This window comes from Copidosoma floridanum, unplaced genomic scaffold (assembly GCF_036245765.1).
Source record: "Copidosoma floridanum isolate Cflo_tuat_1 unplaced genomic scaffold, Cflo_Japanese_pri ptg000019l, whole genome shotgun sequence".
Taxonomy (NCBI): Eukaryota; Metazoa; Arthropoda; class Insecta; order Hymenoptera; family Encyrtidae; genus Copidosoma; species Copidosoma floridanum.
The window spans coordinates 18,519,206-18,533,812 of record NW_028321896.1 but is presented as its reverse complement, the minus strand read 5'-3'; the positions used below and the strand labels follow the sequence as shown (position 1 = coordinate 18,533,812).

The window sequence follows — 14,607 nt, the reverse complement described above, 5'->3', positions numbered from 1 at the left end:
TTTATCGCCGCGCGGGTGACGCCCACGAGGACGACCAAAGTATACGAGAGTCGAGAAGGAGAGAACCGAGGAGTAGACCTGTCGGCGCTGCCTTTGCACCTCTCGCGTGCGAGGAGCGAGGAATTAGTTTGTCAACGCCCGCGCCAGCACTACCTACTCAACTTTACCCGTTTTGAAATTTTGCTACATTGCGAGGCGAGGGAAGGAGGGCTAAAATCTACGAAGTATGACTTTGCAAGAGAGGATTAACCCTCGTAAACGACTCCTCGAGCCTCTCTTTTGTACAACCGCGACTCGGCTATGTATGTGCCACAGTAGGTGCAAATTCGTTTAAAAACAATAATTGTCTGATTTTCCCAAAAAAAGTGGGCTTGAACAGTGACTTTCGTTATTGACTGGTTTGGGTTGCTTGATACTCATTTTTTGGGGCATCTTTGTACGCAATGCGATGGAGCTTCGAACTTTGCATTTGTACGAGGCCACCGCGCTATATGTATGTAATATACCATTCGCTCATGTACTTGTGCTATTTATTGTATGTAGGTACGTTTCACACGTGCATGATATATAAAAATCGAGTCGACACAGCTCGCGTGGAGGTTTCTCGTGTCGTGGAAAAAGGGTAAAGTGATAAAGGAAAAAAATAATGACAACACGAGATGAGTCGGTGGCTTGATCGTGTTATCTCTCGCGCGCGGAGAATTCGCTCGACGGGCGATTCGAGGAATCCCGGCGTGATTTTTCGCACGCAAAACAATTAATCCTCGACGGTAAGAGACGATCGCGTCCACATGAAGACTAGACGGGTGGGGTAAGGAGATCACGTAGGAAAAATTCGCTAGACGAAGCAGACGCTGATTACGAGGAGAGACGGTCCCACGCTACTCAATACCCCCGCGATAAAGAGCAGTGCATCGGAGAGCGTCTCCCTTTGGCTTCGCCGGAGGAGCCCGCGGTACACAGCCACTATACATGTATACCGTCTCTGGCGCGATTGTAACAATACACCGGAGCGACCGAAGGATATTATGCGCTGGCCCAAGTTCAAGAGCCGCGCTCAGGGACACGGCTGTGTGTATACATAAATGCTCGCGCTTTCGCGTCCGCCTTTTCTCTCCGTGTGCAGTGCGCGCATTTTTCCGCGAGAGAGAGAGCGCTCGCTCTTGATGATGCTGGGAGATTGAGGCCCCGAGACCCATTGGAGGTGTTTTTTTTTTTTTTTCCCTGTCTCTCGGCTTTTTTCGATCTTCAAATTTTTTTTTTTTTTTTTTTTTCACCCGCGCTTAGGGGATACATTATATTTTAATATCCGGGGACGTATAGGTGATGGTTTCGGAGTCGGAGACGGAAGATGAACGGGGCGATGAAGAGCAGCCGGGCTATGGTCACGTAGATTTTTGAGTACGCCGATGTGTTTGTACGGCCGTGAATTTCGAGGAATCGGGGGTGAAAAACAAAAAAATAGCAACGCGTACAGATCGAATGCGGCCTCGTTGAAAAAACCGTCACACCGGTCTCGTTGCCGATTAGCATGAGAAACCGATGTGGTGTATACGAGCGGGGGGGAGTCATCTCGAAAATTGATTTTAAAAAAGCGATACACGGAGCGAGCCCGAGGTCCTTTGATGCCATACCGCGAACGGCTCCTGATTCACCAGGGGCAATTACCTTGCGAGTCACGGAAACCGATAAAATCATCGGGGACCCGCGGAATCCGTCTCCGATGTGTATACCCATCGTCTCCTCGTCTTGTAATGGTACGCGCGTGTCACTGGTGCCGCGTGCGCCCCGAGCCAAGGAGAGAGAGAAGCCGATACGATGCACGCACCGGGGCCTAAGTGAACCCGAGCGCGCGCCACCGTTTACGTGAGCCACATGAGAACAACGGCCATCGTCGTTTTCGACCAGTTTGGTTGACGGACACTTTCGAACGCGGCGAATGAGATTTTTTTTTTTTTTTCCTCAAAGCACACACGACTGCGCTTTCCTTTTTTTTTTTTTTTTTTTTTTTTTTGGACTCGATAGTGTTGGGCTACTTTTCAAGGCATGAGCGAAAATTTGAATCAATCGAGCTATCTTAAATTGACTTTGAGAAAATTTACGCGTCGCGAGACAAAGAAAACGCGACCTTTGATACTCGCGATAATTCTCCGTAAATTCGCGAGATTTTAATCAAGAAATTGCGATAACTCAACTCGTCGTGAATGTAAATTTCGCGCACTTCGAGGGAACAAAAAAAGGACATATACGTATATGTAAGAGGGAAAAAAAGCAAAAGCAAAAAAATTGAGAAACAACCAAGGCTCGTTAGACGAAAGAGGAGATGTAAATCATCTCGGCGAGTCTCGCAAACCATATCACATTATAGCCCCCGCGAGCGAGTCGCCACAAACATCATGTTGTATGTATACCTACATTATAAATACAGAGTATGTACTTACAGCAGCGTATATATTACATTGTATACGTCACCCGGCAAGTTATACATGTATAAAACATAAAGAAAAAAAAAAGCATAAGTATGGTTGTTTTTTTTTTTTTTCCTCCCAAAGGTTGTCACATTCGCGCACATTCACCATAATATAAACCCAAGATGTATCACTGCCCGCCTCAAGGTTTCCCCCGGACGCACCGTGCCGTTTGCCCTCCGCTTCGCTGCATATATATACCCAAGGGTCATGCACATAATTTTTCTCGTCCAATAACCCAATACGTACTGCAACTAAGTACTCGCTGCTCCTCGGCAACATGTATACGCACACACATGCGTTGTATCGCACCGGGGCGAGAAAAGTGTGCCGCAGGTGCCCCACTCGAGCGAGAGATGCGCGACTGACGTACAACGCACGAGGGAGCGAGACCGACCGACCGAACGTGACGCGCTCGCGTTCCGACCGAGACTAAGCGCGCGCTCGCAGCCCTCGACAGTCATCCCTCGGGCGCCTCGCCTGCCCGTGCGCACCCCGCCGCGGCGGCCAAAGTATTGTCCGGCGCTACCGAGTCCCTTGGCTCTGTTTCGCCCTCCCGGGCGGTCCTCGTGGTCCCAGCTATCCTCCTCGGGGGTCCTGTTTCGGGGACCCGAAGCTCGAGGGGCCATCCTGGCTTGCTCGTCCAAGTTGGGTCCTCGGGTCCCGCGTTGGTCTTCGAGGATCGGGGGACGATAGTTCCGAGGGAGGCGCGGCCGGAGAGTGGCGCCTCCAAGCGGGCGGCTCGCGAGTCAATCGGGTAGGGGGTGGCGGGGAGGCCACCCACTGCCTGTACGTATCTGGGGGTGTATTGGTGGGTTGGGGGGATGTTGGGTATCGGCGGTGGTTCGGCCCCGCGTCGTGTTATTGGAAGTATCGGTGACTTCAACGGGATGTGATCGGAAAAGAGGGTGACGCGCGCGCGGCGTCGCTTAGCCCATGTATATGTGCTACGATCGGATGGTCATTTATATAGGGGTGGAGGGGACGTCAGTTGGTTTGTCACGTACAGAGTTTCATGGGAGCGATGAGCTTTTTTTCTTCTATATTATAGATGTATTGGATATAATATATGTTAGGGGGAGGCAAAAATTGTTTAGTATATAGTCGGTTTTACAGATGGTTAATGCTTCATGACGTACATATGGGTAACTAATTACACCCTTTCGGTGTATTTAATTACCCGCTCTTAGGCTCCTTTTCATTATTTCATACCGTCTTGATAGTGCTTATGTATATACATGGGTATAGAGTGGGAAAGTGTACATTTCATTTTCCGAGCATCGCCACTCGCGTGATTTCTTTGAACGGTAAGTAATTGCTCAAATTTGCGTTGGGTATGGAAAAAAAAAAAAAAAAAAAAAAAAGGAAAAGCGAGTTTTCATGATTTATGCAAAAACTATACCGAGTAAAAGTGTGTCTCGATTCAATTACTCGTAAACTAAAAAAAAGAAAATTAAAAATCAAGGTCTCAAAAAGTGAGATTGGTCAGAAATCTGATGGTTCAGCGAGGGGCGAAACTGGTACATACATATAATTCCCATCGAGAGTCAAAGTTCGTTCAACAGCAGTAGCAGTGGTACAGAGAAGGTAGGGGGTGGCTGCGGGCATGCGTCCAGAGCAGAAGAACTCGGGCGCAGGTTTTCGGTTCGCGAGTACATATATACACGGCATACCCCTCCCTACACTCATTTTCCCCTCCACCCATTTCTCTCTCGCTTTTCCCGACTCCCGTGTACATTCCATTGCTCCGTGGACTTTTTCCCCCCCGACTCTCAACTATACCCGTCAAGATCCGAAAATCAAACAGCCTCGACGCTCCCCGAAATCTTGTTGCTATACTTTGACAATTGCACGTCCGGCGACCGGAGAGATAGAGCGCGCTGTTTTTCAACTTCTAATCCACCTTTGTATATATGATTCAAATGTATTTTGGTGGAAATTTTTCTTTTTTTTTTTTTTTTCCTTCAAAATAACCACTCACCCGAGGTCATATTATAACGCAAGATAAATTGACGAAGTTGCGCACACATGAAATATAATATGAGGAGGTAGCGGGGGGGTGGATCGATAGGTACGCTTTCTCGGCCTCTTTTATGATTCAAATGCAGGACTGAAAACACATGCCACGCGCGCCCGTCGACACAAGCTCTTCTGCACTGCAGCAGTTGCGCACACACGTATTATATACAATATTGTCGTTGGGGGAGAAAAAAAATCGAAAGTCTTTAAATATACTCATACCTGACACACATGTGCGCACAATCGAGAGTGAAAAAAAGGCTTCTTCGATACCCATTGAATTTCGAGAGATATCCAAGTAGTTCGACGCACACATACATATACATATTATGTACGAGCACTTCCGGCTTAAGGTCGAAGGCAGGACTCGAGACGTATGCGCAGTGTGTGTGTGTGTGTATAACTGCCGCGGCGGAGACAAGCGACAATTTGGAAGGACGAGGGGGCGGGCGAGAGAGGAAGCGGGTACAGCAGGAACGATTAAATCGAGATTGAGGCTTTTAAGTGCATGCGTCGAGTTTCCCATCTCTCTTTCTCGCACACGCGCGCAATGTGTACTTACACACGTACAGTTTTACGTGATCGTTGATGCCCTTGTGGTTCTACATGTGTATATATGTATATGGGTGTTACGGTTGTGCGCGTGTAAAAAGCTTGTGCATACACCCACGTGGGTTGGCGCTGCTCATCCGTTTATGAGATCTAGCTAATCTTTTCTCTGCGGTACTTTTTTTTCCTCACTCTAGTTTTCGACGCACAAGTAATTGAATTACACCCGCCCATGGAAGGGTCAGTTTTTTTTTTTATTAAAAATGATAATTTTTTAACAAACCGTCGTTGCCGGTCAATTTTGATTATCAAGAAACAATGTATGTTAAACCGTTTCTTGTTGACTAACGATTTTTTCAATCATCCATGTATAATGTAATTTTTTTTTTTTTTTTTGCATCACAAAAAACGATTTGAGTCACATCATACTGGCATATAAGGAATTCAATTGTTTCATCGGCTCAAAAGACATATCATATTCCAACCATGTCCACGTCAAACGGAGTCGACGTATGAACACCCACATACGTACGATAAACTCAAACAAGTGATCTTGATCAACGTGAGTCACTTTGCAAACGTTTGTATATTAAAAAAAACATATATGTATATATAACACGGTCGAACGATGTCGAAGTAACATTATCACACGTATACAGAGTTTTATAGGTGCCTACCTATGTTACGTTATATATTATACGTGTCAGCGATCGTAATGACTATATAGCGATGTAGGCCAGGATGTCCATGGAATCATATTTCGCGTTACGCGCGACACTTAACGCCGTTCGAGTTGTGGAGGGAATATTAGTCAATTACAGGCGATAACACTTTGTATTCGCGGAATTCAAGGTAAGACGCGTTGACATGTATTTTACACGGAATAAATGTTTTGTTTTTTACATGCTTTACCATAATTTATACTTACCCATCATATATTTTAAAGCTCCATGACAATACATTCATGCAAAGCTTAGTAAATCTTGTTTCATGATTGAAAATCGATGAAAGTTCAATTTTCATATATATTTATCAGTCCACCCATGCAATATAAAATGCAAAAAATCAGGTTCCCTCGTTCAAGTTGGCAATAGCCTATGGGAAAAAATCTCGATGTAAATAAACATCAGGCAAGAAGTATACACGTAGCGCTGCTACAATCATCCTCCGCGTCATTGTTCGAAGGTGCAGCATCCGCGCGGAATCGCGTTAATTTCCGGTTTCGGTTCCCTCACCCAATCCCCCCCCCCTGGACTTGGAGCGAGTTTTCGGCGCTCTCCCTCATGTCGCATCCTTTCGAGACAATTTTCTAGGCCGCTGTACACCGTGTTTATATGCATACGCTGCTACCCCCCCCCCCCTCCCCAACAAGTAAGTATACTCTCTCTCTCTGGAGGATCTGAGGCGTATTTATATACGCAACCGATGCACCCCTCGCCTATTACACGCGCAAGTATAATGCAATGCGCGCGGCCGACAGTGAGTTATGTGTGAAAATTCCGTAGATCGATGCGCGGCTCTCGTCTTTTTTTTTATTTGCATGCAGGTCACGCATTACGAGCCAAATCGAAATTAAATTTTTTTTTTTTTATTACTTATTCCGTGCCCATCGGTGCAACGAGATGCGACATAAATCTTGTACGATAGAAAGAATCAAAGTAGATACGTTGTACTCGATTTAAAAAAAAAGGGGGGGGGGGCAAAAAACGCTCCGTTTGATGAAATATAATTAAATTGCAGCAATGACTATGTAATCGCAAACATCAGCAGCCAAGAGATACATGTACTATCTGGCATCGAGTATAGAGAGCTTGTTTTTTTTTTTTTTTTTTTTCCCGGGCGATATCATTTCAGCTCCTCTCGGCATTGCAAAACAATCACAGGGTTGCGCTATGCCACTGCGGTTGAACAAATTGTTTCGCCTGACGAAACGTACCGTTCGCTAATTCGCGCGCTCGCGCGCAAATACAAGCATTTTCGCACAAGCGCGCTACGAGCAACGCTCTCCCTCGCAGCGATGCGGTGCATTTTACCGAGTACGGCACTCTAGGTTGCCAATTTGTGTTTAAACGTCATCGTTGCGCCATTTGCCCCCTTTACCGCCACTTTTCCCCGAATCGCCGATCATCGGGAGATGCAAGTCGAGCTATATACCAAATTCCCGTCTACAGTCCTACATCCAAGCATACAGGTATAAATTGCATGCATAGCTGACCGCACGAATCTCGAATACGTCATATTGTGTGGTGTGCACAAAACGAGACGTGCAAGTATTATATCTTGTATTGTTAGAAAATAAAATGTATCAAAACGATCCCAATGAGACGACCCGGCCAACCCTCCTTCAAACTTCCCTTTGGGCCCATGATATACGTGCAAAATGTTCCCAATGTACCGGCTAGCCGGGTATTGTCCTTTTGCTCTTCGATTCGTCCTATTCGCGAAAAGGCGTTTGGCCGCATCGGCGTGAAAAGGAGACGTTTAATAATCAATGCGGGGCCGCACGATAATTACGTCCCTCTCTCGAGAACTGGCTTCGGAAGGGACGTCGAAGGAGCGGGCAGGTATGCTAAAAGGACCAGCGAGTTTACAAACACAGCTGCGTGTGTCCTCGCGCGTAGAGGTATACATTATATTATATACCCGTGCTGCTTGTGCTTTTCTTGCACAGCTCTCGCGTTGGGCAGATAATAATAACAATGCCCACATTAGGATGAGCCGAACGAGTTTCGGGGACAATGACAGAGGGTATATTATTATACTGGTTCTTTTTTTTTTTTTTTTTTTATTTTTTTATTCACCAAATGTATACGGTATATTATATGTTGTGGCCCCCGGACTCTGTTCGATTACTTCGCAATTTCGATATGCTAATCGACGAGAGAGCCGCGCATCTTTTTCGCGATGGAGCCGAGTCTAATACGTTCTCACGTTCCCCGCGTGTACACGGGATGCTCCTTACGCTCGAGCCAAGCTCGTCAACTCGATTTCGATACCGCTTTCGTTTGTTCTCGACGAAATCAACTTTCTTTTCCCTACCTTGGTTTTCTCCCCCCCAGCCCGATTTCTCGGTTCACCCTATACTAGATTTCTTACAACTCGTCTTTTCGATCGGAAACTCCAAACTCCGTTTCTACCGGTTTCTCAAACGGTGAGCCTCGCGAATCCACCAGAGACCCTGGAAATACATTTTCCATCCAACGAAGCAACCGAAGAAGGATATATCTGTTTAACACCGACCCAATCGACCAAAGTGCGCACCTTGGGTGCAAAAAAAAAAAAAAAAAAAAACAAGGAAAGCGAGCTCGTATCGGCTCTTGGCATGGTGAAAATCTCCTACGTGTCCACCGGTACGATACACCCATACACGAGAATAAGCAGAGAGAGAGAGAGAGAGCTGACTCTGCAGCCATGGGGAAGTCGGAGGGAGATTGACCGGAGGCTCGAGACGTGTAACATCCTGGGAACAGTCGGATCGATCCTCTGCTCTCTCTCTCTCCCTCTTCTGGGCGATGCACGTATAACATCGTACACACGTGCGAGTGTGCCCCGCTGCACGTACTTATTCCGGATATAGAAAGGAGATGGAGGATTAATGGCTCGCAGGAGGAGCCCAGAGATCGGAAGAGCCGTCATAGCAGCACGCGAGCATATATCCTCTATACCGCGCGCTGCTACAATAACGCTTTCCAATGCACAATAAGAGAGAGGTAACGTATATATATATATTATATACACATCCAAGATATGCAAAACCAGGCCGCGTTCCGATCATCTTCGGAGGCCCGTGGGGTGGTTGTGGGCCCCCTGTCTGCCATCGGGGGATACACACGCCCGAGCGAGAGGGAGACGAAACTGCGGCAGGCTCGAATAACCCGAGGATGAGAGTAGAGTAGCAACAGCCAGCAGCAGAGAAGAAGAAGGGTTCGAAGACGAACACATGTTCCGGGCATTTGCATACCTCTCTCTCTCGGCCAATTTCCATACGAAGAAATTTGCATCGTACGTGCATCTCTCGACCTTAACTTATATATATATATATACACACAAACGGACCCACACACCCCTTCCGATGATGATTCCTCCGTACTGTTTGTGTGAGCGTATAAATAATATACATAGGCAATACACGCGTGTTCTCGTTTCGAAGATGCTATGCAGCGCCGGATGGATCGGAGCCATCACCCCTCGAAGGAATAATATATTAAGGGGACAAAGTGCCATTGTGCGCATGTGTGTACGAGGCTGCCGCTGGTCGGGGACGAGAGTGTGTTTTCTTTTTTCACGGGGGGGGGGGCAGGCGTCATCGCCAATCTGTCGCGCCCCTCGAGTGGCCTTCGATTATATCAATCGGGTGCGTGTGTGTCGATGTATCGGAGGGCCCGTCGATAATCAGCCGCACAATGACTGTGTGTCGGGGCTTATTGTGAGAGCGGCGTGTATCGTCTCATTAAAAATCGATCCGGGGATCATGCGGTGGAGCTCTCGAGTGCCCATTACGTAAACGCTGCTTTTTCATCAGCCGTGCCTTGCGAGAGATTTACTTGCCTAACTGTGTTTGCTTACATGGGCCGGTAATGAGTTTTTATAGGATCGAGGATACATTTATGCGAGTCTTGAGTGTTTTTTTTTTTTTTTTTTTTTTTTTTTTTTTTTTCGACAATTATTGGACAGTATCGTTCACCGCACATACAGCCTTGTAGTTTAATCGGTAAAGCGACCGCCTACGAATCGGTGTAGAGAGCAAAGTTCGATTCTTCGCTGCGAGTGTGACGTACAAACTAAAGAGACATAAATATCCGTATAGGGGTTGTGTTTTTTCGTCCAATGTGAATGCATTGCAATTTTTTTTTTTTTTCAAAGAATCGTTTTGCGAAACAATTGTCAATGAAACAGCGGCGGGACAACAGGAGATGTAACATTAGAAGGTGGCATGAAATAAAGGTACAGCAATGTAATGTTTATATCGCGCAGTACACGTATAGTTAATACTTGTATGGCGCGGTAGGTGCGCGAGCTCGAGTAATCTTTGGTAAACGATATTTATATATATAAGGGGCCGGCTAAACTCGTTCGACTTGGTAATACAAGACCAGTAACTGTTACGTATCATGTATATATATATATACTTACTGCCGGGATATAAGAAGAGGAAGAACGGGCGCGGGGGAGGAAGAGCGGAAAACGAAGAGAGTCGCGTTAATAAAAGACACGCGCTGCCGAGAGGACTCGCATCGCGGCTATTACAATCCGTCGGACTCGCCTGGAAGTGTTTCTTCTCTATTACGCGTGTATATACGCAGCCGGGCGCATTGTCGTTACTGTAGTATATAGTCGTTGGCTCGAGTTACCCAATTCAACGATGGACTCGGCGAGGACGCGAGAGTAGAGGTATACGTATAGCGGTCCGCGGCTAATGGATATCGCTTTTCGTCCGAACACGTCCAAGCGCCTGATCCCCCCTCCTCCAGGTCATATATATATATATATATATATATATATATAGGTGTACGTACGGAGCCGGGAAGGTTACGCGCCGCGGCTTTCGCGACAATGGGAAACCCGAGGCTTTTATTTACCTGCGCGGCCCGACTTTTCTTTCCGCTCCTCTCGATTTCTATGCAGCCCTTTTTCTTCTTCCTCGGGTGAGGCTGCAGTTGTACCCGTTTCAAGTGTACCATGTAGCAGCAGCGCGTTGACTTATTTTCTGAACATATATATATATATATACAAGTACGGAGCCGTGGAGTTCGATTGGCCACCTCCTCCCTCGCGAGTTGGTTGTGTTTCTGGGCCATTGGACTTGGTTACGCGGTACAAGGTGTCTTTTCTTTTTCCCACAGACTCGACTCGTTTTTCACGCTTTCGTTGGGAGGGATAATAATTTCCAACGTTATTTTTGTACCCATCGTGCCCCCCTGCCTATAGCTCTAAAAGTGTATACCCACGTAAGAGCTCGCGGAGCGCTTCATTGTATAAATGTTTAATGAACGAGGCTCGCTGTCACATCAATCTACTTTTCGGGCGTATAAATTTTTCCGGAGGCCCCTGGGAGAGCATGAAGTGCGTGTGCACAGGTGATTTTGAATTTGGCATTCCCATAGCCGCGCTCACCCTCATCGTCGCGATTAGATGCAAATATGTTGATCCACCATCTGCTGTATCATCTTCCCGCGTTCGTCAGTTTGTTGGTTCTCACATAATATAATATGAATCGGAAGTGGTGCTGAATTTCTTTCTTTTTTTTTTTTTTAATCGTATGCACATCATAATCAACAGAGGAGGAGAGGGAGACGCGGCATTAGGCGCCGCAGCGAAAGAGAGGAGATACTCGGGCTGGTAATGCTAATCTGGTACTCATCGATCCGCAACCCCTTTCTTCCTCGCACGGGCCGATCGGAAGAAGAGACACGCACTACACCTGGTTGAACGAAGGGTCCCCCCTCCTCCCCTTCGATGTCGCTGCATATGTACATCAGCTACCTTCTCCGACGCTCCGATCGTACTCTGATGCTTTTTTTACTGGATTTCCGATTTTTTACCGATTTCCCCCTTTTTTTTCCCCCTCCCTCCACACCGTTTACCTATACACAGGGAGAGAGAGCTATAGCAAAGGTGTTTCCAATGCGACTCGTCGTAGGTGTGTATATCAACGACGAAAACGTGACTGCGTTCGAGGGAAACATAAAGAGAAGAGAGGGACAGCCGCCACCCCTTCTTAATTGTGATCTCTCTCTTCTTTTTTTTTTTTTATAACAACCTTCGATGTGGGTCTTCATCCCCCACTATGTCTCTTTGCGTTCGGATACCTCGGCGTGCATGCGCTGGCACGTATATATACATCCGCGAGCGCGTTACATACACATAGGAGTATATAATATGGTAATGAGGCCCGGCACTGCCAGATATGTAAATAAGTTGGATTTGAGTTTTGTTGGGCCCGGGAGCAACTTCGATGGGAACCTATTGGGTGCGCTGTGTATATACGGACACGTACATATACGAGAGCCGAAAGGCGAGAGAGGAAGCGAGAAATCGGCAGGACGAAAATATACACTAGTCGCCGCGATCGGAGGAGCAGTTTACGTCTACAGGCGTGTAGTGTGCAACAGCCGGGAAGGAAGAGGGAGGAGGGCCGTATATAAGCGTCTTATAGTGGCTCCGGTGTGTATATAATAATATATGGTGGACTGCCGTATATATACCGCGTCGTCCGTGTACTCGATCACATGACGGTGCACACCGCGCGATCCAGATTTATTGGTTGGAGAGAAGTGTGTGAACGGAAGCCGGGGATTTGACGGGCACTACATCGATACTCGTTCCTTGGGCCCTACTCTTTAAATGGCTCCTTAATCTACGTGCTTATTTACTTTATTCCTTCCTCCCCCGGACTTTTTCCATTTTTTTTTTTTTTTTTCCTCCCTCATCTCCTCTTCTCGATCGAGAATCGTCGAATCGACCTTTTTTACGTGCAGCCTGGAATTTTCCACTTTACTCAAAGTTCTTTTGATAAACATTTATTCCGCGGTGTAATTAATTATAAATAATTACGGGGCAAAAGGAGGGTGTGCGAACAAACTCGGCGTCACGCGCGCATCATCTATATACACGCACACTGTATACATGTGTGCGCTCACGTATATATATATATATAGGTAGATGCGCAATATAAATTAGCATAAGGGTTGTTAACGCGTGAGAACAAACTCGCTCTCCGAAAGAAGCGTCGTCGTCCTCACGTGTACATACTTGTGCGTGCTATCCGTCATCCTAATACTATGGATTTGAATTTCTAAGCCGCAAAAGTCTCGATTGAATGCCGGGGGACACTGACTCCGCATCTCGTTGTATAGAGCTTGAAGTGCATAATTACCGATTTCAGGCCCGGCATTGAAATTATATGCTAAGCGTGTGTGTGTGTCTTTTTTTGCCATTGGGATGTGCGTGTATTGTGCTGCTCGGGCTTATTAACTATTGTGGAATTTACATTGTAGGGACGAGAGTATCAATCAAATCTCTGGTTGGTGACATTTTTTTTTTTTCAAATTATAATTTACAATAGTTTATTGCGCCGAACTTTCGCTCGTCGACATTAGAATCTCTATCAGACACTTGAAGTATTCCGAGACCACGATGCAGCCGCCCTCGAATTTGTTGGCTAGAAATATGAGGTGGAGTTTTGAAATTTCAATATTTTTAAAATTAAATTCGATCACTGCAACTCAATTACCATTGTCGACGCACGTGTAAAAATCGTCCTCGTTCATGTGGGTGATGTTGGCTATTTCTTTGAAGGCCGAGTGAACGCTCGATATCATCTCCGCCTTGATGATTTTCTCGTTCTCTCCCATCTTTTGGCACAACGAAAGAAATTTTTTTACGAGTGATAAAATTGTATGATCGAGAATAGTTATTACCATGCCGGTCTTTCTCCACATGCACGCCGTGACACAATTCCCCGGCACCTCGTGGGGCATCGCGAAGCTTCTCTTGGTCTCCTCTTGGGGTCGAAACAACGCGTACAAGAAGCTCGATTTTATACAAATAAAAAAAGAAAAAAGATTGCATTTAACAAAACGTTACGTTACCAACAAGCAGGCCAACCTCGGCGGCGCAGAACTCAAAGTGCTGATTCCAATCCGGCTCGGTGGCATCGGTGGGCATGCACGCGATGAACTGCTGCAAGCACAAAAACGCGAAATTTTCACATCAGATGGTCGAGGAACAAATCGCCTCAAATGTTGACTATTTACCGCATGAAAAGTGAAAAAAGTAAGGAGCACCGCCGCTGCCGCTGGTACCATCGTAAACTTCATTCTCCGATGGGTATACCTAATTTGCAAGACGCAATGCAACAAAACGTAAAACACACGCACGCGAGGGAGAAAAAAAAAAAAGGGTATGCACGTACAAACTGTATACGCGAGGCAGTGCCACAACGTGTTTCACCGAATGACTAATTGCAATTGAAATGTGAGGTATTTATACGTGCCCCGAGTTGGCAAATTGACGTCATTGCTTGGAAAAAAAAAAAAAAAAAAAAAACCACCACCGCGAGAATGAAATAATACATATAATTACGGGTCGTATGATCTATTTCTCGTACACATGTAAGTGGTGATGTTGCATTTTAAATTCATTTGAAGAATGCCGTGTAACGCTAAACATACATATACATCTTCGTCGTCGCTTTGTTGCACACACGTATTATATACGAGCAACGCGTGATTATACATCGCGATAATATACCTTGTTTCTTCTCATTTTTTTTTTTTTAATAAATTCAAAATTCACACGTACGGTTGTAATAATAATAATAACAGCCACCGACGAGGCCTTATCGTCGAAATCTCGGAGCTTTTTTGAAAAGCAAATGCACTCTCGGCCCGGGAAATGGGCCTCGTCAATCGGTGATTCTTGTAGAAAAAAAAAAAAAAAAAAAAAAAAAGATTTATTCGAATCGTCCAAACGTATAATTGCTGTCCTCGAGGCTCTCTGGAAATTTCCCTCGTTTCGCTCGAAACCCGCGAACATACGTGCGAATGATAATTTTCCCGAGGCAAGTAGC

The 14,607-nt window shown here is 46.0% G+C and overlaps 1 protein-coding gene across 1 annotated transcript; it reads right to left on the bottom strand.

Moving 5' to 3' along the window:
- Nucleotides 1–13,077: 13,077 nt before the first annotated feature.
- Nucleotides 13,078–13,960, bottom strand: LOC106638382 (uncharacterized). The gene is made up of 5 exons (XM_014351505.2): nt 13,793–13,960; nt 13,628–13,718; nt 13,457–13,539; nt 13,270–13,390; nt 13,078–13,197 (listed from the first exon to the last, which is right to left on the bottom strand). The coding sequence occupies exons 1-5, from the start codon at nt 13,853–13,855 to the stop codon at nt 13,103–13,105; spliced, it is 453 nt and encodes a 150-aa protein (XP_014206991.2). The 5' UTR covers nt 13,856–13,960; the 3' UTR covers nt 13,078–13,102.
- Nucleotides 13,961–14,607: the final 647 nt, after the last annotated feature.